The sequence below is a fragment of the Sorex fumeus genome, unplaced genomic scaffold (assembly GCF_029834395.1).
Source record: "Sorex fumeus unplaced genomic scaffold, SorFum_2.1 ptg000122l, whole genome shotgun sequence".
Classification (NCBI taxonomy): Eukaryota; Metazoa; Chordata; class Mammalia; order Eulipotyphla; family Soricidae; genus Sorex; species Sorex fumeus.
This window is the reverse complement of record NW_026606179.1, coordinates 28,455,578-28,478,379: the sequence shown is the minus strand read 5'-3', so window position 1 is coordinate 28,478,379 and position 22,802 is coordinate 28,455,578. Positions and strand designations below refer to the sequence as shown.

The following is a 22,802-nucleotide window of genomic DNA, read 5'->3' as shown; positions in this document are numbered from 1 at the left end:
TATTATTATACAGATTATAGTATCTATAATATTATCTATATAATCCGTATTATCATATAGACTGTATTATTATGTAGACTTACTATTGTTATATATTATTACTTCCCTACAGACTGGACAAGTTTCAAGGATAATAAAAATGTTCTTGTAGATTGTATTTTGAAAGTGATTGAAGAAAATACCCTATTCAAAGCCTAAGTTTGACCTTTTGAGGGAGGGAAGGAAACAAATATTCCTAGAAGTCTCATGTAGCATGAGTTCTTCTGACAGCTCAAAATTGTGTAACAAATCTTGACTTGCTCTAAGCACTATGGAGTCTGGTATTTTCTTCCCAATCTTTAGCTCTCCACATGGACTCATCCCTTTAGGTAATACTGATGATAAACCTGTGCCCAAATATCATTAGTGTGTCCCACTAGACTTCTTCCTTTTGACAACGATCTAACAAAAAAAAATGAGCACTGTCAGTTTCTTTTTTTTTTTTATTGCAAGCATTAAATAAAAACATGGTCTTATTCCAGGACTTCAAGTGTCCTTTCAGATGTCTCCCTGACCCCAGTCTCACTTTTGGCAGTCACGTCTCCTTATGTTTCCCTCTTATATAGATACCTGTGACCAATTAAAAGCTCACCCCAAGTAATCACTGTAATCTCTTCACATCAAGATTTTTAGGTTATTCACATTTGCAAAGTCTCATTGTCATAGAAGGTATTAGTCATAGATTCTAGGCGTACAACATGGATATCTCTGGGGATAGTTATTCAGCTGCTACCCTGCCTCTCTTCTGCACACTAGATCTTATCCCACAGTTTCTGCTGAGTGAGAATAGCATGTTTCAAAGGTTCAAAGTGGTCTGTCTAGTCTCACCTGTGGTAGTTGATGCCACCTGGTGGAATAAAGGTACCACAGCAAATATGTATCTAGTACACATCCAGAGCATACAGGGCAAGTACTTTTAAAATTTTCTGATAACTATATATTTTGAATGGTAAAAGTTATTCCAGTAGTATTTTATTTAACCAAATATGCCCCAAACATTATTATTTCAATATGCTATCGACAAAAAAATAATGAGTTTCCCATTTTCTCATATTATCTTTGAAATTACCTGTGTATTTCATACTTTCAGCACCTCTTGGTTCAGATCTGCACATTTCAAATGCTCAGCAGCCTGAATGACAAGTGGTTGCTGTATTGGGCAACGCAGCTGTAGAAAAATACTGAAAGACAGAAATACGAGAAGTAGGGAGAGTGAAGTTATGAGAGAATGAACTGGGGGCAGGGAAGTCTACCTTGGGTTGTAACTTGCTACTGAGGACAGGACCTGGCGTTCAGACCTGACCTTGGACTGCCACAAGTGATATGAGAAGGGTGGTGATAAGGGGAGGGATGAGCAGAGGGATGAGCTGTGTTGACCAGAAATAGGACTAGAAAAGTGGCAGATGCATCTCAAGGATAGAGCACTTAACCTTATTTGTGTGAGCCCTGGGTTTGATTCACAACACCAAGGGAAAGAAAGAATGAGAGAGAGAGAGAGAGAGAGAGAGAGAGAGAGAGAGAGAGAGAGAGAGAGAGAAAGAGAGGCAGACAGATAGGTTATAGTTTTACCCCTGTAGACTGACTCTGGGAAGCCACAGCCCTTACTTAGCTCACTGTACTGTTCTATAAGATGATGCTTGCCTTGCACCTGGGTTCAATTCCCTGTATTGCACATGGTCCACAGAGCATCACTAGGAGTAATCCCTGAGCACTACCAGGTTTTACACAAGGCCCTGAAAACCAAAAAAATAAAAACTAAAAATAGAACAACAAAAAACAAAAAGCAACTGACCAGAAGTACCCTGAAAACTTTGGTGTAAAATATTACCAAGATATTTCAAGAGTGAAAAGTAGCACAAGAATAGGAGAATAAGTTTGCAAAAATTTATTTTTTAAATTTAATTTTATTTTATAAAGTTGTTGACAGTAACTTATTACATTTAATATTCCAAACATCATTCTTACCACCATTATACCTTCCCACCACCAATATTTCAAATTTTCCCAACCACCATCCAAACCTGCTCCAACAGCAGTCCACAAATAATTTATTTTGTATTGCTTGTTATGAATAATCCACTAAAAATAGTAAAAAAAAGTTTACTTAGAAGAAAGTGTGTGAAGATTGTTGTATATGAGTCTTTAAGCCATTAAGACTATTAAGCCCTTGTATACAAGATTTACTCAGATGCTGTTACAGGTTGAGCTTTGTGTGCTATTTTTTTTTAATCGAGATCAGTTGCCTTCTACTTTACACCCATCCAATGTGGTGTGCTACTCCTGGTATATCAGTGGTGTAGAGTATGATATGTAACTTCAGAAATTCTAAAATTTTGATGGGATGATAGAGCTGGAGTTAAATTTTCAACTGAATAATGACTTTGGAGTCTGGAGGCGTCTCTGCAGCCTGTTAATATCTTCCAAGATTTATTTGTGAGTCTCTGGATCACGCCCAGTTAATGAGCTTATATGGCATCAGAAGCAGTTCATGGGTGTGACTGCCAGGCTCCTGAAAAGGGAAATGGGGGGAGATTGCCCATCCCTGACTCCATGATAGCCTGGAGATTTTGGTCACAAAACCCACATACCCGAGTTTTTCAGTAGATTCATTCATGGATGAGGTTCGTCTGAGCCAATGGGAATTGGCTGTCAGCATGGTGGTGATTGAGTCCTGATGGTTTTTGGCTTTCGGGACTCTGTTGGGGCAGGTTAGTCCCACTACTCTTCCTGCTCCAGGCTGCCCCAGATTCAGCCTGTCACAGGGTCTGGAGGCATCTCTCACAAAAATTTTTTACATAAGGTTCTGGTGTTCAGAATATATAAAATTTCTCACATTTACACACACATACACACACACACACATGAAGACAAATAGCCATATATATTTTTTCCCTCGAAAAGAGGCCAAACAGGTAAGACGTGGATATGACTGTTAGGGCTTCTAGAAGTATGGGTAAGTCATACTTCTGGAAGTATGGGGAAGTCGACTACCCTGACTCCATGAATGCTAGAGTTTTCAACCAAAAAAATTCTGGTGTACCTGAAAACAACCCCTCTGGAAAAAAGTATGGAGCGCTCCCTTAAACTTAGAATTGAACTGCCATTTGACCTAGCAATTCCACTTCCAGGCATCTATTCCCAGGACATAAAAGTGCGCTCTTAAAAGGACATATGCACACCATTATTCAATGCTGTAGTCAATACAATAACTAAGATATGAAATCAACTTAGGTGTCCAATGATAGATGAATGGATCATGAAGGTGTGGTATATACACACAATGGAACACTATGCAGCTTCAAGGAATGATGAAATTATGCAATTTGCTGAAATACGGTCAGAACTGGAAGATACCATGTTGAGTGGAATAAGTCAGAAGAAGAAAGACAAACACAGAATTATCTCATTTATCTGTGAAATATAAAAAGCTGGATGAGGAAATGTACTGTAGTAAAAAGGGGATGCTCGGAACATCCTTGACCCCAGAATTTAGAGAGGAGGCAGAGAAGGAAAGAAATCAAGGGGGAAAGAAAAGAATGAAAAGTAATGGGTTAAAAGGCATTAGGGCTTCAGTTATACCAGCGATATGTGTGAGGGCTATAGCTATATATGCAAGACACAGATTCAACAGAACTGGAAACATGAGATCTAAGCGGCAATGTCTGAGATTTTGTAATGTGCCTGTCCAGTTGACAGGAAGGAGTGGGATGGGGACAGAATCTAAGAACACTGGTGGAGGGACCTGTGGTTTCAGGAGGTCTCTGAACAAGAGCAGCAAAATTCAGACCTTGACCCCTTGATTCTAGACCTAAGCCCCAAAATAACTGCATCTGTTGACTGAAATAATTATGACTGTAGAGTGAAATTAAAATTTTGTAAAGGAGAAATTTATTAATAAATTTTATTATTGTATATAATTTTTTAATCAGGGAGGTTATTCAGAGACAAAAAGAGTTGGCTAGACCAAGGAGACAGACATCATATTTCTCTGGCTGACTGGCCCTGCTCTTGAAGTTTTGGTCTTGGGAACACAAATTCCCATGCAGAAGAGAACACAAATTTTTTTTGGAAAAGTAGGTATCTAGTTAATTTCAAAAATTTTTAGTTATTTAAAAGACATTAGCTTCTAATAGACTTACTCTATTGATAAAGAAAAAACAGTGTTCACAGATTCCAGGTAATTCTTTGATCTTACAGAGTTGATCTAGTCAGAGTTTTCTATATTTGGGAAGATGTTTAAGTCCTGTTTCCTAAGAGCATCCTGTAAACACAAGGGTGCATTCAGGTCCCATCTTATACTTCTAGCAGCTTGCAAACAGGATAGGAGCAAGCTTAGACTGTGACTGCAGACTCTATTGAACCTCAATTCTGCAAGAATAATGTCATTACTTGTTAACATTAGTTTTCTATGTATACCCTTCCCCCTGCCCCCCCCCCCCCCACACGCCCCATTTCAGCCAGGGTGAAGCTGACATTTTATTTTATGTTCTTTATTCATTTTTCTCTAACACCTAGCTGTGTTCAGGGATTATTCCTTGCTCTGTGCTCAGGGATCACTCCTGGAGGTGCTCAGGGGATCATATGTGGGGCCAGGAATTGCACTGGGTTCAGCCGTGTGCAAGGTAGGCACCTTTACCTCTGTACTATTACCGTGGCCCCCCAAAAATCTTTTTTTAGGGTAAGAAAAAATAAAGCAATCTCCAAAAATTGTGTTTCCCAAAAAATTCCTAGTTGGGGGAAATAAGAAAAACTTGCTATATAATCAGAGCAAATAATGAACAAACATTGGCATGTAATATTCAAATTAATAATCCTTAATGGGAGTTGCCCCCCAAGAGCAGCTCTCTGGCACAGCCATGGCACCAGACGCACATGGAAATAATCCAGAGCCCAGCAGCTTGCAGCAGAAATGTGAATGGACTAGGTGTTAAACTCCGGCACCATGCCCCCCCCAGGAGGGAAAGGGTGTCTGTCTCTTTTGCCTCACCCCCCCTCCCCACCACTGGCAGCATGGTGGCTACTGCCACAGAGCTTATTGGAGAGCCAGGTATGAGCCGGTGGTGACGGGGCAACTGCAGCCTCATGGGAAGGGGGACAGAATCGGCTCGTCCTTCATGCCCAACTGAGGCCATGAGTTGCCCCCCACAAGTGGCTCTTCGGAACGGCCATGGCACCAGACGCACAGAAAACAATCTCGTAATTATCCGGCTCTTGGCAGAAATCCCTCCAGACTTAATTAATAAAGTATCAGAAATCCAAAATCGTGCGGCTGCTATTGAGGCTGCGTGACATCATATGGTTTTCATAACCAGCAATAGAAAACAAATTATTTCACAATGCCTTTTCAGCAGTTCTGATTGTTGGGGGGAAATTCCAAACAACAATGGTGCATCTTTTGTTGAAATGATGAATGTATTCAAAGTAGAGAGTTAAGTAGAAATCATCTGCCTCACAGGCATCGGGAGGGGTAGGAAGGGGGGTATATTTGGGTTCTTGGTGGTGAAAAATAATTACTGTTGAGGGGAGGGATGTTTGATCATTGTATGACCGAGACTTTTAATCTGAAAGCTTTGTAACTTTTCTCACCGTGATTGAATAAATAAATTAAAAAAAAAAAGAACTCTCATACACTTTTGGTAGTAAATCTTAAAACAACTTATTCCAGTTGTAGTTGGCAAATATAAATCAGGAACCCCTAAATTCCCTTTAAATTATGCCCTATGATGCAGTAATAGATCACATTTTCAGGAAGTTTTGCTAAGCAAAGTGATCTGAAAAAAACAAAAAGATTTCTGTAAAAACAGTTTTCCAAGAAAAACTGAAAACAATAAAAATTTTAAGCAGGAAAAAAAATCCTTAATGGAACTTGCAGCAGCGTAGGTGCTTGGTTCGCGACTCTCTTATTTTCTGTTCCTTCCCAACACTTCCAGAAGCACTGGTTTGTATATTATCTTAACAAAGTGGGCAAAATATTTGGTAGCTGCACCAAAAAAAGAGCATTGTTGCCTCTAGCATTGAGATAGATAGTGAGATAGGTGAAGAGAATTTCTGCCACCCCTGAGACTGGTTGGGTGAGAGGGTTAAAGAGGTCAATTATGAGAAAACTAGCTTAGCCCTGAAGGTCTGTTGCTAGTTTTGATTATATATATATCTTTTTCATCTCGTGGTGTTCAGTAAATATTTGTTCAGTGAACAAAATAAATGTAAGGTCAGACTCTGCACAAAAGTCAGAGAAATCTCATTTCATGGAAAAGCTAGCTGAATTAAGGTCAGGTTTCCACAGTCATCTCTGTTTTATCTTAAGATGATCCCATGTGGGATCTGAGAGACTTTAGCACCAGGTTTTACTGAAAGGCAGAAATGGAAATACTTTCCCTGAGACCTGAAAGGCTAACTGTCACTACCTGACTCATGGTCCTCTGAGACTCATCTTACCCCTACAAACACTGGCTTATCCAATCTGACTAAGTCAGGTGTGGCAGAGGCATTAAAGGGGATGGCTGGAGTTTGGCTGACTTCTAATCCTGGGTGGTGGGTTGAATTGGACAAGTTATATAAATTCTTAGTGACTCCATTGACTCATCTATAAAATGGGAATAACAATATTTTCCAGTTCACAGAATGCAGATTGTATAGTTAAGTCACACCGGAACTTAGAATGCACACTGAACTTAGTATCTGTTAATTATTGTTACTGGAGCATATTTTTTCCTATGGATAATAAATATGAGTGAAACACATTTTTACTTAGTAACTGGCTTTACTGAGATGGGCGCTTTCTTGTGGCAGTGTGGACTGCAGCACCGAATCTCTCGTGAAAACTTAAATTTTTTTTTTGGTGTGGGAGGGGTGGTGGAGATGTGTACTGCCTTGTTCTACTGATGTCTTGAATATTTATTTATTTTGTCTCTTAGGTGACCCTCTAAACCCTCTTTCTGGAAAGGATTTGTCTGACAAGAACAGAACTCTGTCTCATTTATCCAAGGTCACGCACACAGGACTCTGTATGTGTTTATTATTACTGAAGAGAAGTTTATTTATGGATTATAAATATGAAAAAAACACATTTTTACTTAGTAACTTAAATTTGACATTCTTCGAAAATATCTTGTTTGTGTGTGTCTGTGGGTATCAGTGTAGGCAGTGAATGGAAATATGAGAGAAAATAGGGAAAGGAAAATGAGAGAGAAAGAAAAGCTGGGTTTTGGTAATGAAAAAACCAAAAACCACCTTGGTAAATAAACTGCCACAACTGAAGATGACCTTCTGAAGTTATCTTTAATTGTGGCAGTATATTCACATCTTATCATTTCTGAATATGTGTAATGACTTACGGAAGGTAACAACAAACACCATTAGTAATGGCAGAAGTTTACATACTATGCTTTGTTTTGTTTTTCGGACTTTGGGCCACATCCGGCTGTGCTCAGGGCTTAATCCTGACTCAGTGCTCAGGGATCCGTCCTGGGTGGTCTCAGGTTCAGCTACGTGAAAGGCAAGCACCCTACCAGCTGTACCATAGCTGTTTTCAACATACTATGTTTGTTCCCAGTGCCTTTTCCTCTACCTCCCATTTATTTTTGTAAACAAGTCGTTGGAGTTTTAAATTTTTGTTTAATGACTACTACAACACAAGCCTGCCGCAAGTGCTACACCAGGCATACCCTATTTCAAGACGTGGTTTATAAGCTCTTCCGAAAGGAGCAACAGTCCGCCGGCCGATAGAGGGCGCCGAGGCGCTGTCCCCAGCGTTGGTGGAGGTGGAAGGCGGGGCTCGTGAGAAAATTAAAAAAACAAAACGAGACGTCAGAAACCTGCTTTTAATTGGGCAAGCGCTTCGGCCCACCATCCAATCAGAAGCGTTTGCGTCATCACTTTCCGGAGCTAGGAAGTCACCCGCGGAAATTTGAAATGTCTTAGGGGTTGACGGAGGCTGCGGGACTGGGCGTGAAGGCGATGGCAGAGGAGTCTGAACACGCAAACGTGGAGGCCGACGAGGGGCTGGCGACCCCCGGGAAAGGTGAGTGGCAGCCGGGCCGGAGAAGGCGCAGCCTCCTCGCGACGCCGGTTTCCGGGGTCCGCTTTCCCTGGGCAAGCTTGGGTCGCCGGTGTCTGGGTCCAGCTTGGCCCGGGCGGCGCTGCTGCTGCCTGCGCGAGGCCTGGAACGTCCCAGCTAGCGGGGCTGTCAGAGTTCCCGAGGCAGCGAGCTCCACCTCTCAGCCCCACCTGGCGCATCTGGACCGAACCAGGACCGGACCGGATCAGCCTGCCTGGATGCCGGCAGCGCATTGGGGGGCCGGGGGGTGCGTATTGCTTGGTGGAGAGCGGGCGCATCTTTTCCATCGACACTCTCTTTTCGGGAAAGAGATGCAACTTGAACACTTGGTCTAGAAATTTGGTCTAGAAACTCGAATCCTCCATCTAGATTCTCAAAGAACCTATCAAAGAACACACACACACACGCACACACACACACGCACACACACAACCAAAGAAGCTAGGGAGCCAGTTTAGACACACACACACACACACACACACACAACCACAGAAGCTAGGTGAGCCGGTTTACACACACACACACACACACACACACACACACACAACCAGAGAAGCTAGGTGAGCCAGTTTACACACACACACGCACACAAAACCAAAGAAGCTAGACGAGCCAATTTAGAGACACACACACACACACACACTCTCTCTCTCTCTCTCTCTCTCTCTCTCTCTCTCTCTCTCTCTCTCTCACAAAGAAGCTAGGCGAGCCAGTTTAGAACTGCCTGAAAGCAAACCCCTGGTCTCCTAAACTTCAGTTTTCCTGATGATTTTTTTGTTTTGTTTTGGTGATATTTTAAGGTGATTCAGTATTTTTCCGTTGTGTAGTGGAAAGAGTGCTGATGTTAAGCTGTGACTTAATTCCACGACCAATCTGTCGTGTGAACGTCTTTTGGCTTCTGTTTTCTCATCTGGAAAACAGCCACTAGTCCAGTGGAGTGGTGAAAAATATGTGAGAAGTAACTCTCAAAGAGACTGTTAAGGATTGTACGCTAAAATGTAAGGGTATTTCCCTCCTGCCCTTAAAAAATGTTTTTAAACGGGCCAGAGAGATAGTACAGCTGGTAAGCCTTGCCTGGGACCAACCTGGGTTCAGTTACCTGCACCCCACATGGTCCCAAGCACTGCCAGGAGTGATCCCTGAGCAATGAACCAGTAGTAAGTCCTTAGCACCTCTGAGTGTAGCCCTAATGAAACCAAAAAGTTGCCATAAAATACATATGACATAATTTACCTTCAACGGTTTTAAAACACACAGTCCAGAGGTACAAAACCAATGCTTTGTTGTGCAGCCATCATCCCATAATTCTCTTCATCTTGTAAAAGGGAAACTATTGGATAGTAACTAAATGAAACAAACCTATTGAACAATAATTCAAGTAACTAAACTTAATTCCACCACTAAGCTGTTTTTAAACTGGCAAATGTCTTTTGGCTTTTGTTTTCTCATTTGAAAAACAGCTACTAGCCCTATGAAGTGGTGTAAATGAATAACGAATAATGTTCATAACTTTCATCAATAGTAATAAATAGGCAAAACCAATTGAACTATGACTCCAAAATCTGTCTCACTGGCTAACTGCCATTCTGCCTTCTGCTTTTGTGATTTAGTCTATATTCAGTGAAATCATTTGTGACTTCTTTGTGACTGGCTAATTTTACTAAACACAGTGTATTCAAGGTTCAGCCATGTTGCAGCACAATGCAGAGTTTTCCTCCTTTTTAAGATCAAATAATACTTTATTATATGTATTTATTGTGTTTTACATGTCCGTACATCAACTTGTGGATACTTAAGTTGCCTCAGATTTTAGCTGTTGTGAATGATGCTGCATTGAACATGGATATGCAAATGTCCCCTGGAAACTCAGCTGTCAGTTCATTTGAGTTTATATCTAGAAATAGAATTGTTCAGTTTTTTGATAGCATTGCTAACTTTTGTCCTTCTTGCTGATTTTCTTTTGATATTATCCATCCTAATGGGTGTTAGGTGGAGGTTATTTCTTTAACAACATTTATATATGCAGTATATAATTATTGCCTTGCTTGCGGCTGACCCTGGTTCGATTCCTCCGTCCCTCTCAGAGAGTCCGGCAAGCTACTGAGAGTATCCCACCTGCACGGCAAAGCCTGGCAAGCTACCCATGACGTATTTGATATGCCAAAAACAGTAACAACAAGTCTCACAATGGAGACATTACTGATGCCCGCTTGAGCAAATCGATGAACAATGGGAAGACAATGCTACAATGCTACTATTTATTATATAAGAATTATTAAATTTGAAATTATTGATATTATATAAATATAATACTGCATATACAAATGTTGTCTAAAAACACATATACTGTGCCCTTAATTGAAGTAAGTATGTTATTTTCATTTTTCCTTTTTAGGCAAGGAAACTGAAGCATAGATTGTCACACTAAGTAAGATCTCAAGTTTGTGTGCATTGTTTGTGAATAGCAGGCATTTGAGTACATTTGGGTCATTTGTGGAGTCAATTAATCCTGGTGGCTTGAACAGGGCAAAAAAGTCTAAGGAAGAAGAAAATATCATGGGGCTGAGATTGAGATTGGTGAAAGGCTGATTGGTAATAATCTCAGAAATCCACCTTAGAAATAGCTTGCTGGTCTGAGTATTGTCCACAGCATTGTTTATTTAGTAGTCCTTTTTGTTTATTAAAAACATATTTGTAGAATCAGATTTGCCATTGGCCAAATCACATCTTCTGAGATCTAATTACATGTAGCCCTAACCTAATGTGATTAAAGGTAAAGGTAAAGGTAAAGGCCTTCCCGTTGATCATCGATTTGCTCGAGCGGGCCCAGTAACGTCTCCATTGGAGACTTTTGTTGTTACTGTGTCTGGCATATCGAATATGTCACGGGGAGCTTGCCAAGCTCTGCCGTGCGGGTGAGATACTCTCGGTAGCTTGCCGGGCTCTCCGAGAGGGCAAAGGAATCGAACTCGGGTTGGCCATGTTGGCTGCGTGCAAGGCAAACACCCTACCGCTGTGCTATCGCGATAGCACAGCACCTAATGTGATTAGCATTTTCTAATCTTTTCCTTAGATACAGTCATTGAAATTAGTGAGGAGGAACTTAGTAGCTTTAATGAATATAGCCTTATGCATTATTAAGAATCTCTCAACCTTGTTGGAATGAGAAGCATTGACAGACTGATAATTGTAGAAATAAAGGAGACTTCAACTCTTCTGAGGAAGAATATGAAATTAGCTCCTTATTTTAGTACAGACTTATAGAATTGTTTTGGAAAAGAAAATTACTATGGTATTTAACCATTAAGTTTGCTACTTAGCTATGCTAAAAATTAGAACTGTATCATTTGGAGAAGATTTTCTTGGGCGATTACCCCTGGATTAGGAAAAAGATATTTCCTCCCTGAAAAACATCACAGTACAACAGTCTAACAACCTGGTGAAAGATTTTTAAGTTCTTAATAAAATTTTACTAGATTTTGATATATTTTGAAGTTTAGAAAACTGAATTTTTGAGATATTTTGAAGTTTAGAAAACTGTTTTCTGCTGACAATGAGAAATGTAAATAAAGTATCATACTCAAACTCTTGTTTATATTTGGGGTTTTAAGGCAAAAATATCAAAATAAAAGGACTCTGTAAGCATTGGATGTACCTGAGATAGTTGAGCTTCTTATCTTACTATTTGTTCTTTTAGATTTGTACCAAGATGCAGATTCATGCAGTGATTGTAGCAAGCACGATCAGCCAGGAAGTAGTTTACAAAGTTTTGTGCTGGAAGGAAAAACTCTTTTCCCAGAAATGTTCCAAACAAGCCATCTTTTATTTTATGAACGGTTCAGAGCCTATCAAGATTACATTTTAGGTGAGTTGGTGGTCTCCTTTGCTTCTTTCATATTTTCAGTTTTATTGTAGATTATCTATTTTAGTTCCTCATTTCGAGAGTTGTTGGTTCTGAGAAAGTATGCTTTAACTTTGTTCTGCTTTATGAGGTCTCAATTCTTACTGTGTTTAATTTGTTTGTAGCTGATTGCAAGGCCTCTGAGGTAAGAGAATTCACAGCTGAGTTCTTGGAGAAGGTCCTTGAACCATCTGGATGGCGGGCAGTCTGGCACACTAATGTGTTCGAGGTGCTGGTTGAGGTAAATTTAATTCTGTTGTTAAGACATTTGTTTCTAACTAAAAGTACTTTCCTTCAGGCGGTAATAACCAAAGTGCTTATTTTTAATTAAAGTTTATGAGCTGATTGAAAATACCATGCTTTTCACATCTAATTGCCACAGTGTATGAAGTGTGCCGCAAATTTTAAAGGCCACTGAGAACGAGTTACCAGGGAATTGATGTGGTTAAAGTGTAAGTCTTTTCTGACAAGGAAGAACGGCTTTATAAACCTAAGAAGTAGAGGAGGTATTTAAGATCATTTAAAAATAGAGACCTAATTATGAAGTCAACCGGAGTTTCAATTAATTTTTTTACCTTCTTAGTTGTAGCCCATTAAGTAGCTCAGACCAAATAGCGTTTTAAAACAAGCCTCTTTTTTCTTTTGCCTAACAAATTTCTAGGTATGTGGTTAATCTCTTGATAATGTGTCTCATTGCAGAAAGTAAAAACAATCTTATTTTTCAACTGACTAGGCCTTTTCCATTAGATTTGCACTCTAATTACAGCTGTGAATTTTTCTCAGCACTTGTTAACCAGACCACAAAAAAACACCCCGTTAAACTATAATATTAAACCAGGGAGTATAAATGAATACAAGTTGTTACTGCATCTCCTTTAGATAATGACATCACATACTGCAGTGATTATGAGGCAGTGGTTTGCAGCTGTTCTTTGTGATTTTAATTTCAGATTATGTTAATATCTTTGTACAGGTAACAAATTGGACTTGATAGTTCTCCCCCCTCCCATCAGTTCTGTAAAAGCAGTTATAGGCTTTTTTTAAAATTTCTGTTCATTTATTTGTTTATTTTTGGTCGCCCAAGCAGTGCTCAGGCAACTCCCAGGGCTGTATCTAGTGATGTTTGGGGTGAGGCGGGTGAGGCATAAAATGCAGAAGATTAAACTAGGGTGGGTGCATATAAAGAACTGTGCTTAATTTCTGCCATGTCCCTGGTCCATAATCATTAAGAGAGTATTAAGAGAGAACTGTGTCATCGATCTGCTCTAAAATATTGTTTCTACCAAAGGCCTGATAGCTTTATGCTTTATGAAGTCTATCTCTGGCACAGAGCCTTTTGCATTTTCCTGCTTTTCAGATGGCTGCTTCCTTTTGTTCCTTTTCATTGTTCCCAGAAGCACTGCTTCTAACCATCCCAGCCAAACTAGACTTCATCCCTACTAGTTGCTATCTTGTTTGTTTGTTTCCTTGACATTCTTTTTCATTACAGATTTTAAAAAGCCCCTCTGCTCTAATTTCATGCTTTTAAAAACATCAGGCTATAATGTTTTATATTATATCACTGTCACTGTCACTGTCCTCCCATTGTTCATCGATTTGCTCAAGCGGGCCCAGTAGCGATCTCCATTGTGACAATTGTTACTGTGTTTGGCATATCAAATACATCATGGGTAGCTTGCCAGGCTCTCTGAGAGGGGCGGAGGATTTATATATGTGTTTTAATTTAAAATAACTTTAATCACCATGTTAAATCTCTTCTTTTAAACTTCAGGTCATAGATGTGGACTTTGCAGCCTTGAAGGCAGTGGTGAGGCTAGCCGACCCTTACCTCTGTGAATCTCAAGTGAGCACATTTACGGTGGAGTGTATGACAGAGCTCCTCCAGCTGAAGGAACATCAGTTACCTCTGCAGGAGCTGTGGGTGGTATTTGATGATTCTGGAGAATTTGACCAGACAGCACTTGCAATTGAACATGTCAGGTAGGATGAAAACTCGGTGAAAATACTCATGTGGCCAGAAACTTTGAATAAAATGCAGCAATTCCAATCTGTTATTAGACCCAGATTTTAAATTCATACTTAGGATAGAGGAATGGGGAGAAAACTCAAAGGGCTGGAGTGCATGCTTTGCACTGTGGGTCACTGCGTTTGAGTCCTCTCAACTCTGATTCTCCGAGAAACCAGGACTGACTTCTGAGCTCTGAGCTGGGAGTAGCCCCTCAGCACTGCCAGGTATGGCCCCAAACCAAAGTAAATAAATAAATAAAACTTAGACTTGTTCATTGCAATATTTAAAAAATATTCAAAGACAAGGGACTCTTTAAATGACAAACGTTTTTCTTGTCTGTTTGTTTTTGGGCTACATTAGGCTATGCTCAGCAGGCTAATCTGGAATTCCACAAGATTATAAATCAATGATAATAAGTAAAAATTTTCAAAAATTCTTTTTGTTCTAGGTATATAAATGGAAAGATAAATATTATGAATAATTTTTGTGTTAATGCATTTTAAGACTTATGAGATAGATAAATTCTACAAATAAAATTTAGCAAGAGTGAAGAGAATGAAGAAAAATTTAAGGGGAAAATCTGAATAGGCCTATAGAGGTATAAAAGTCCGCTTTATCCTAAGAAATGGAATATTGTCTTTATGTTAGAAAATGTATTATAGATAGCTTAAGTATCTGCATTAATAAGTAAAGGATTGTAATAAAATTCTCCAAGAGAACCTAATCAGATATATAACGTTTGACAAAAATGTTCATCTCCTATTGCGAATGTATAAAATACTGAAGTAGAGTAGGAGTAAACAAACCTTTCTTAGTCTAGTAGAGAACAGTCATAAGTGCCATGATTGAATGCCATGCAGGGTCGAATGCTGAGGAGTTTGTGTTGCCGTTTAAAGAAGCTTCTTTAATGCTTTTTACAAGGCTGGTTTTAAGACTGTGAATTCCTTAGCTGTTACTTCTCCCCAAGGCTCTATATTGTTCCTTTAAAACTGAATGATATCTGGCGGGATATTCTTAGGGACATGTTTATTTCATTGAGTTTTTGTATTGTATCCCTCTGGATGTGGTCCTAGAGGTCCCCATCACGGCTGTGGTGGACCAGGTGGTTCCTGGCATTGCAGGGCCTGAGAGCAGTTCCAAATCCTCTGGCCTTAGCATTGAACCTTCCAGAATTGCCCCCAGACTCTCTTAATACTGCATGGGATGTTAAGAGAGTCTGGGGGCAATTCTGGAATTGCCCTCCCCTCCCCCCAAAAAGTATAATGTATTCCTTCACAACCTTTGCTCAATAACCCCAAATGTTAACATGATATAAACATATTTATAAAGTTTTTGAAAGTTCATACTTAAGATTTTGTACCTGAATATCAGAGGAAGAAGACAAAGAGGGAAGGAGACTTATACATTTAATTTTTCCAAGGGACTATCTGATTAAAGAAGGCCATTTCCAAGATACTTAGGGAATGTGTACAAACCCGTCAGCCACTTTTGCCTTTGTTGATTTCCACTTGTACAGGTGTGCCTTATGTCCTAAATGAGAAGGAAGACTTTCTGTATATTGCCTTCTTCTAGATTAATAGATATAATTTTTTAAAAAGCTTTCAGAGAGATTTTTTGATAGAGTTCCTGATACAGACATTTTGGATCTTTTGTATATAAATATATTCACTATTTTTATTATTTATTTATTTGGGTTGTAGTGATAGCACAACTGGTAGGGCGTTTGCCTTGCATGCAGCCAACCCGGGTTCGATTCTTCTGCCCCTCTCAGAGAGCCCGGCAAGCTACCGAGAGTATCTCACCCGCATGGCAAAGCCTGGCAAGTTACCCATGGCATATTCGATATGCCAAACACAGTAACAAGTTTCACAATGTTATTGGGCTTGCTCGAGCAAAATCGATGAACAGCGGGAGGATAGTGACAGTGACAATGATTTATTTATTTATTTATTTGCTTTTTGGGTCACACCCAGCGATGATTAGTTACTCCTGGCTCTGTACTCAGGAATCACCTCTGGCGGTGCTCAGGGTACCATATGGGATGCTGGGAATCAAACCTGGGTGGCCGCGTGCAAGGCAAACGCCCTACCCGCTGTTCTATTGCTCCAGCCCCTAAACATTTTTAAAAGTTGTTGAAGAACGCTGTTTGAGAAACTGGAAGACTGGTTGATATAATGAGCATGCCATTAATATTGTTTGCTGTTTTGTAGTTTTAAAAGTACTTGCTAGTTTTGAGCTTGCTTCTGTTGAGCTTAATTTAAATACAAAGAAGCAACGTGTCCAGGGTCCTGCTGCTGATGTCCCCAGGAAAAATTTAATGTTATGCAAGAATTTTATTCTAAGTGTTCAATATTAGGTCTGGCAATATAAGTCTAAATAACTGGCTTCTTCCCAGAATGGAAACAATTCTCTGTTCTTCTCTCATTAAAAAACAACAGTAGAGAGACTGGAGTGATAGTGCAATGGATAGGGTGCTTGCTTTGCACCGAACCAACCTAGGTTTCAATCCCTGGTACTGCATATGATCCCTGGAGTACTGCCAGAAGTGATCCTAAGCATAGAGCAAGGAGTAAGCCCTCAACGCTGTAGAGTGTGACCTAGCCCCTAACCTCCAAACACCCCAAAACAAACAATAATAACAGCCCCCTTCCAAACAATAATAAAACCCCAACACATGAATTTAAGTTGGTAAAGGGATGACTAATAAGTTCAGGCAATTAGGAAACAGGGAGCTGATCTCGTTTAGCATAAAAGTTAGTAGAAAGATAAGTCTCTGAAATTAGTGACAGTTTTATTTAAAGAAAAAAAATTTATTTAAAACTAAATTTATTTTGAGGGTTCAGAATCTGGTCAGTATCTGGAAAAGGTCAAATTATAAGGATTTTGTTTGATTATTTTCTAAGTATTTGAGTGCTGGATTCTTCCTGAGTGAGGTGTGAGGTTTGACTGGTTCATGAAACAAATAGCCACTGAGGACCTCTTGGTCCAAAGGTGGAAGATGATTATTCCACAAAAATCTATAGCTGATTGGAAAATGCAGTGATAGCTATAAACAAAGTGTCCTAACACTAGCTTCTTTTGCAGTGTCCTGTTATTATTTCCTGGGGAATGGTTTTGCTGTGCTTAACTCTGAAGGTTTAGCTAGACGAAAGTAGTAGAGGAAAAACATTAGGAGCTAGGAGGTTTAAGGAGCAGAAAGACCAGAGCCAATAATGGGACAGATCTCCGAAACTAACTTAGAGAAGTACCAGGATAAAAGTTAGTTATATTAGAAGATATAGGGTTTTGTCAGCCTTTTTTTTTCTTTTCCCCATTTAATTTTTTTATATTGAGGCGATATGGTTTAAGAGTAATATTGAGGTCATTATTGTATAGTTGTAGAGTACTACACTAGTCCCTCCTCAAGTGTTTAAAAATCGCTTCACTGTTTCCCCATGATCTCTTCTCCCTCCTTCTCCACTGCCTTTCCTTGTTGTCTTTAAGAGCTGCATGTATAACCATTGAAGAGTTTCTGTTCAGGTACCACCAACTTTTGTTTAAAACGTTTTGTTCTGGCTGCTTTGTTGAAATGAGTTTATTGAGATGGAACTGCCAGACCGATTAAGAGAGTGGGACTGGAAAGATAGAAGAGGAGTTAAGGCAGTTGCTTTGGAGGCAGCTGACTGATTTAATCCCCAGTGTTGTATTGAGTTCACTGAGCACAAAGTCAGAAATAATCCCTGCGCACTGCCAAGTGTGACCCACCCTCTCTAACCCCTAGTAAAGACAGAATGTGGACTACAGTTGAGATAAGAAGAGGACAGCTTGGAAGCTTATTAAGACAGTGGGATGGTTAAGATTTAACGGATATGTGGATGAAAAGATGTGGGTAGATATGGGAGAAGTAATTGGCTCTCAGCTTTCTGTTGCCAGAGAATAAATAAAAGTGGAGAAGTGGTAATGTGAATGCCCAATGTCAGTGCCCACTGTGGAACTTGTGAGTTCCACAATATTTGAGCTGGGTCAAGAAACCTGAGTCTTCGCTTACCAATCACAGATTGCTCTTCCAGCAATCCAATTTGTTTGTCACCTGGAGGTTTGAAAAAGCTTGTGAAATTGGGAGCTTTCTTGCAGAGGTCTGAGTATCCGTGGGAATAAAGTTCAGACAAATATACTTTATGCTGGGACAACCAGTTGAGCAGTGGAGTATTTTAGTTTTATTTATTTATTTATTTATTTATTTATTTTGTTTGGCCATACACACAGTGCTCAGGAGACCATGTAGTACTGTTGATGGAAACTTGGCTTCCTGCATGCAACCCTGCACTCAGCTTGTCGAGATTTCTCCCCATCCCTAGTTGGACCTTTGAAATTACTCTCTTATTGTGTAGAGGCATACTCAGATTTTAAAAAAAAATTAAAAAAATGTTTTTAAAAGAGGAACTTTAGAAGAAACTGGCAGTCTAATTTACAAGAATTAAGAGATGGTTTCATTTCCCTGCTTCTTCCTTTTTATAGCAGAACTTCACAACAGAGTTACATATTTAGTTACAGTCTGTACTTACTGTCATTTCGGTAGTGCTTCTACACCTACACCATGACTGAAATTGTGTTGAGTTCTTCATGTTCTTGTATACAGTTGTCACTTTTCTGATCTCATCATGCTTTACCTGTTGACCACATTTTAGTTATTTGATACTTTTTAAAAATTTTCTTAATATATTCTAAGGCTGGAGCGATAGCACAGTGTAGGGTGTTTGCCTTGCATGCGGCTGGCCCGGCCAAGCCGGGTTCAATTCCTCCGCCCCTCTCAGAGAGTCCGGCAAGCTACCGAGAGTATCTCGCCCACACGGCAAAGCCTGGCAAGCTACCTGTGATATATTTGATATGCCAAACACAGTAACGACAAGTCTCACGATGGAGACGTTACTGGGCCCACTCGAGCAAATCGATGAACAACGGGAGGATTGTGACTGTAATATATTCTTGGTTTAATATACTTAATATACTTGTCATATACTTCCTGAGACAGCCACCATTCCAACGGTGCATCATTCTGTTGGCCATCTTGTCTGGCTCTTTTTTATTGGGGATAGGGGGTCCATAACAGTGGTACTCAGGGCTTATTCCTGATTCTGTGCTCAGGAGATCATATGCAGTACTGACGATTGAACCGGGGTCAGCCATGCATGTGGGCAAGCACCTGTACCCCAGTCTCTTATCTTGGCTAGCTCTTCCTCTTATACTTCCATGTATCCAATCACTATTCAGTTCTTGACACTACACCTACCCCCAAGTATCACAGGTGCAGCCCTGGAGGCCCTTGAAACCTCTCCATGTATGGCTCTAGAGCCCATCTAACATTAGAATGTTGAATTATCTGCAGTTCATTTCTAGGTTGTTTTCTCCCTTTCTAATCCACATTGAAAGTACATTGGAATCATGAAGGAATTTTCTTTATAGGAATATTCAAATTAGTACCTGAAGAAGGGATGACAGAATTAGAATATTTGTATTTTCAGCTAGTAATGTATAAAATAAAGATTCTAGATAACGATCATCAATGACTGCTTTGTAACATTAGGTGAAAAACAGATGGGAAACTATTGTAGATGTAGCAGGTTGATAACATCTAAACCCATTGATCAATTTTTTTGTTGTTGTTGTTCTGGAGGAGGGGTCAAAGGATACCGTGTTACTCAGATTCTGTGGTTCCAGGGATTATCAGGATTATGTCTGGTGGTGTTCAAGGCCTTCAGGACTGTATTCTATGATGCTTGGGAAATTGTGTGGTGCCAGGGGTTGAAAAAGGGTTAACTGCATGCAGGGTATCTACCTTAAGCTCTGTACTACTGCTCTGGCCCCCCCACCCCCCACCCCCATTGAAATCACTCTTGATTATCAAATAAAATGACCAGGTATTATGTGCTTTTAGATGGCAATACACTATATACTCTTTGATGTATTCTTACCAAATAAAAACCCTTCTCTTATCCTGATCAAGTCTCCTGATCCTTATCGGTTTGTAATAAAGGAAAGAGAAAATACCAAATGATTCCTTTGGAGATGCAGTCAAAATTCAAAGTGGTAAAGCTGTTAAAATGCAAGGATAAAAAGTGGGAAAGGGGGCTGGAGTGATGGCACAGCGGGTAGGGCATTTGCCTTGCACCTGGCCGACCTGGGTTCAATTCCCAGCATCCCATATAGTCCCCTGAGCACCGCCAGGAGTAAATCCTGAGTGCAGATCGAGGAGTAACCCCTGTGCATCGCAGGGTGTGACTCAAAAAGCAAAAAAAAAAAAAAAAAGTGGAAAGGGTAATTTAGAATGAAAGTGATTTAACTAAATATAATGGCTGATCTCAGTTTGGATCCTGATTTGAACAGCCCAACAATTGTAAAACAACAATAACAACAACAGAAGAGGCTGTTGGATAATTGGATATGAAAGAATGAAAACATTTTGTTTTGTTCTGAAGATTTTTTTAAGGTGGGGCCAGAGAGATAGCACAGCAGTTAAGAAGCTTATCTTCCAGTCAGCCAACCTGGGTTTCTTTTTTTAAAAAAATTATTAGGAAGAAAGATTAGGTCACAATAGTGGTACTCAGGACTAATTTTTTAAATTTGTTTTTTGGCCACGCCCAGTGGAACTCAATTTATGGGAAACCTTTAGCTAAATCAAAGAAAATGTGACTTACGACTATGAAAATTAGCAAACATGCACTGTCCTGTGCTATTGTTGATAGACTTGTTTTGATTTACTATTTAGCTCCCAACCTTGCAAAATCCTAACATTTTGAGACTGTGAATTTGAATGATATTGATTTTTATTTCAGGTTTTTCTACCAGAACATTTGGAGGAGTTGGGATGAAGAAGAGGAGGATGAGTATGATTATTTTGTCAGATGTGTTGAACCTCGATTGAGATTGTATGTATTTATAAATACTCTTGTAAATATAGAAAAAAATAACTGTCCTTGGCTTAATCTGTGATATATATATATACACATATATATACACACATATATATGCATATATATACACACATATATACACACACATATATATATCCAGGGGTCCAACATATATAAGCAGACTCATATACAAACTGTATAATCTGGATCAGAGAGATAGTAGTACAGGGGCTTGCCTTGTGTGCATCTGACCTCAGTTTGATCCCTGGCACTGCATGTGATCCTGCTAAGCACTGCTAGGGTGTGACCACAAAACCCAAACAGATAAGAATGAAGAGCAAATAGTATAGCCCATTGACAACTTTCTAATGTAACTCTTACAAGTGCAAAGAAACCTGTTAGATTTTATAAGTAAAGTCTGAAACTACTGACTCTAAAAGTAGAGAGTTCAAGATGACCTGAGTTAATAACTCAGTTTTGTAAATCTGAATCAGCTCAGTTGAGCTAATGTGTTAAATTCCTTTGTTAACTTCAAAGACAGTTGTTTAAAAAATGTGAGATTATTTGAATTATAGATGACCCCCCTTTTTTTTTTTGCATTTTTCAAAGTATGGTTTTACTAAGAGTTCTGCAATGAAACACAATAGGCTAATTTATCAGATTTGCTTCAGGATGTTATGTTAAACTCTTGTTCTTAAATCTTATTTCACAAATAGACGAGCGTATTAAATAGTTAATGTTAATATTAAATAAAATTTTCCAAAATTCTTAAACATACTATTAATAATTTATCATATTTTGACGGGGAAAAATTGTTTCATACAAAAATACCCCAAATAAACAAACCATGCAACTGAAGTAGTTGTTTTGCACTGACTATTAAATGTAGACTTTTAACTTTCCACTAGGTGGTGGCCTAAGATTAGCTAATTTTTTTTCTTGCACTCCTTAGTGATAATAGGCAGTGCTTTGAGAATAAAATTAGAACTTAAACTACCCCTCCCTAAATTATGGAAGTCTGAGTTTTTCCTGTGTGTGTTGATTTGATTACATAAGGCAGTAACCCTTTTTAATTCTGTGAAGCCCAGTTTGACTTAGTAGCTTTCACCTGGTTAAAATAACAAGTAAAAAATATGTGAAATGTCTGATAAATGGTTCTACCTGGTTTAGAACTATAAATGACTGAGTTCTTCATAAACTGGTTGTGATTTCTACTTAGACTTTCTAGTTTATTCATTGTATAGTTTGTATTTTCCCATTGTATATTAAATAAAATGCCAGAATTTCAGTAAACTTGCATATTTCCTGTATCTGGAATACTTGCTCTTAAAAAGCAGGGATTCATTTTGATTGAAGTGAATGAATAGTAGGTGAATATTGTGTGTCTGAAAAATTTCATCTTTATTTGGAAAAAGATTGCATTCTGATTTGGCAGTGTTACATGTGTGAACAAGAAATGACTTACATACATACCTTGTACTTCGCTGGCAGACGGGATCATATAAGGCAGGATTGTCTTCAGTTATGAGCAGTAGCTAATGGTACTTGATGGAGAATCTCGAATATTATCAAATGTAGGTTAGACTTTACAAAGAGTCCTGGGCTAAGATAAGAGTATAGCTATCAAGGGGCTGGAGCAATGGCACAGCAGGTAGGGCATTTGCCTTGCACGCGGCCAACCCGCGTTTGATTCCCGGCATCCCATATGGTCCCCTGGGCACCGCCAGGGGTAATTCCTGAGTGCAGAGCCAGGAGTAGCCCCTGTGCATCGCCAGGTGTGAGCCAAAAAAGCAAAAATAAATAAATAAATAAATAAATAAATAAATGAGTATAGCTATCAAAAGGCAATTAAATAATTTAAAAATTAAAGCCGTTCAATTTTGATTTAGATACTATGTATTATAGTAT

General features: G+C 39.3%; 1 protein-coding gene across 1 annotated transcript in view; it reads left to right on the top strand.

Moving 5' to 3' along the window:
* Positions 1–7,995: 7,995 nt before the first annotated feature.
* Positions 7,996–22,802, top strand: part of SHCBP1 (SHC binding and spindle associated 1) — a 55,809-nt gene continuing 41,002 nt past the window's right edge. Inside the window, exons 1-5 of the mRNA XM_056136104.1 lie at positions 7,996–8,356; positions 11,793–11,960; positions 12,122–12,237; positions 13,768–13,976; positions 20,817–20,909. Of these exons, the coding sequence (XP_055992079.1) occupies positions 7,996–8,356; positions 11,793–11,960; positions 12,122–12,237; positions 13,768–13,976; positions 20,817–20,909 (947 nt within the window). The remainder of the gene's footprint in view (positions 8,357–11,792; positions 11,961–12,121; positions 12,238–13,767; positions 13,977–20,816; positions 20,910–22,802) is intronic.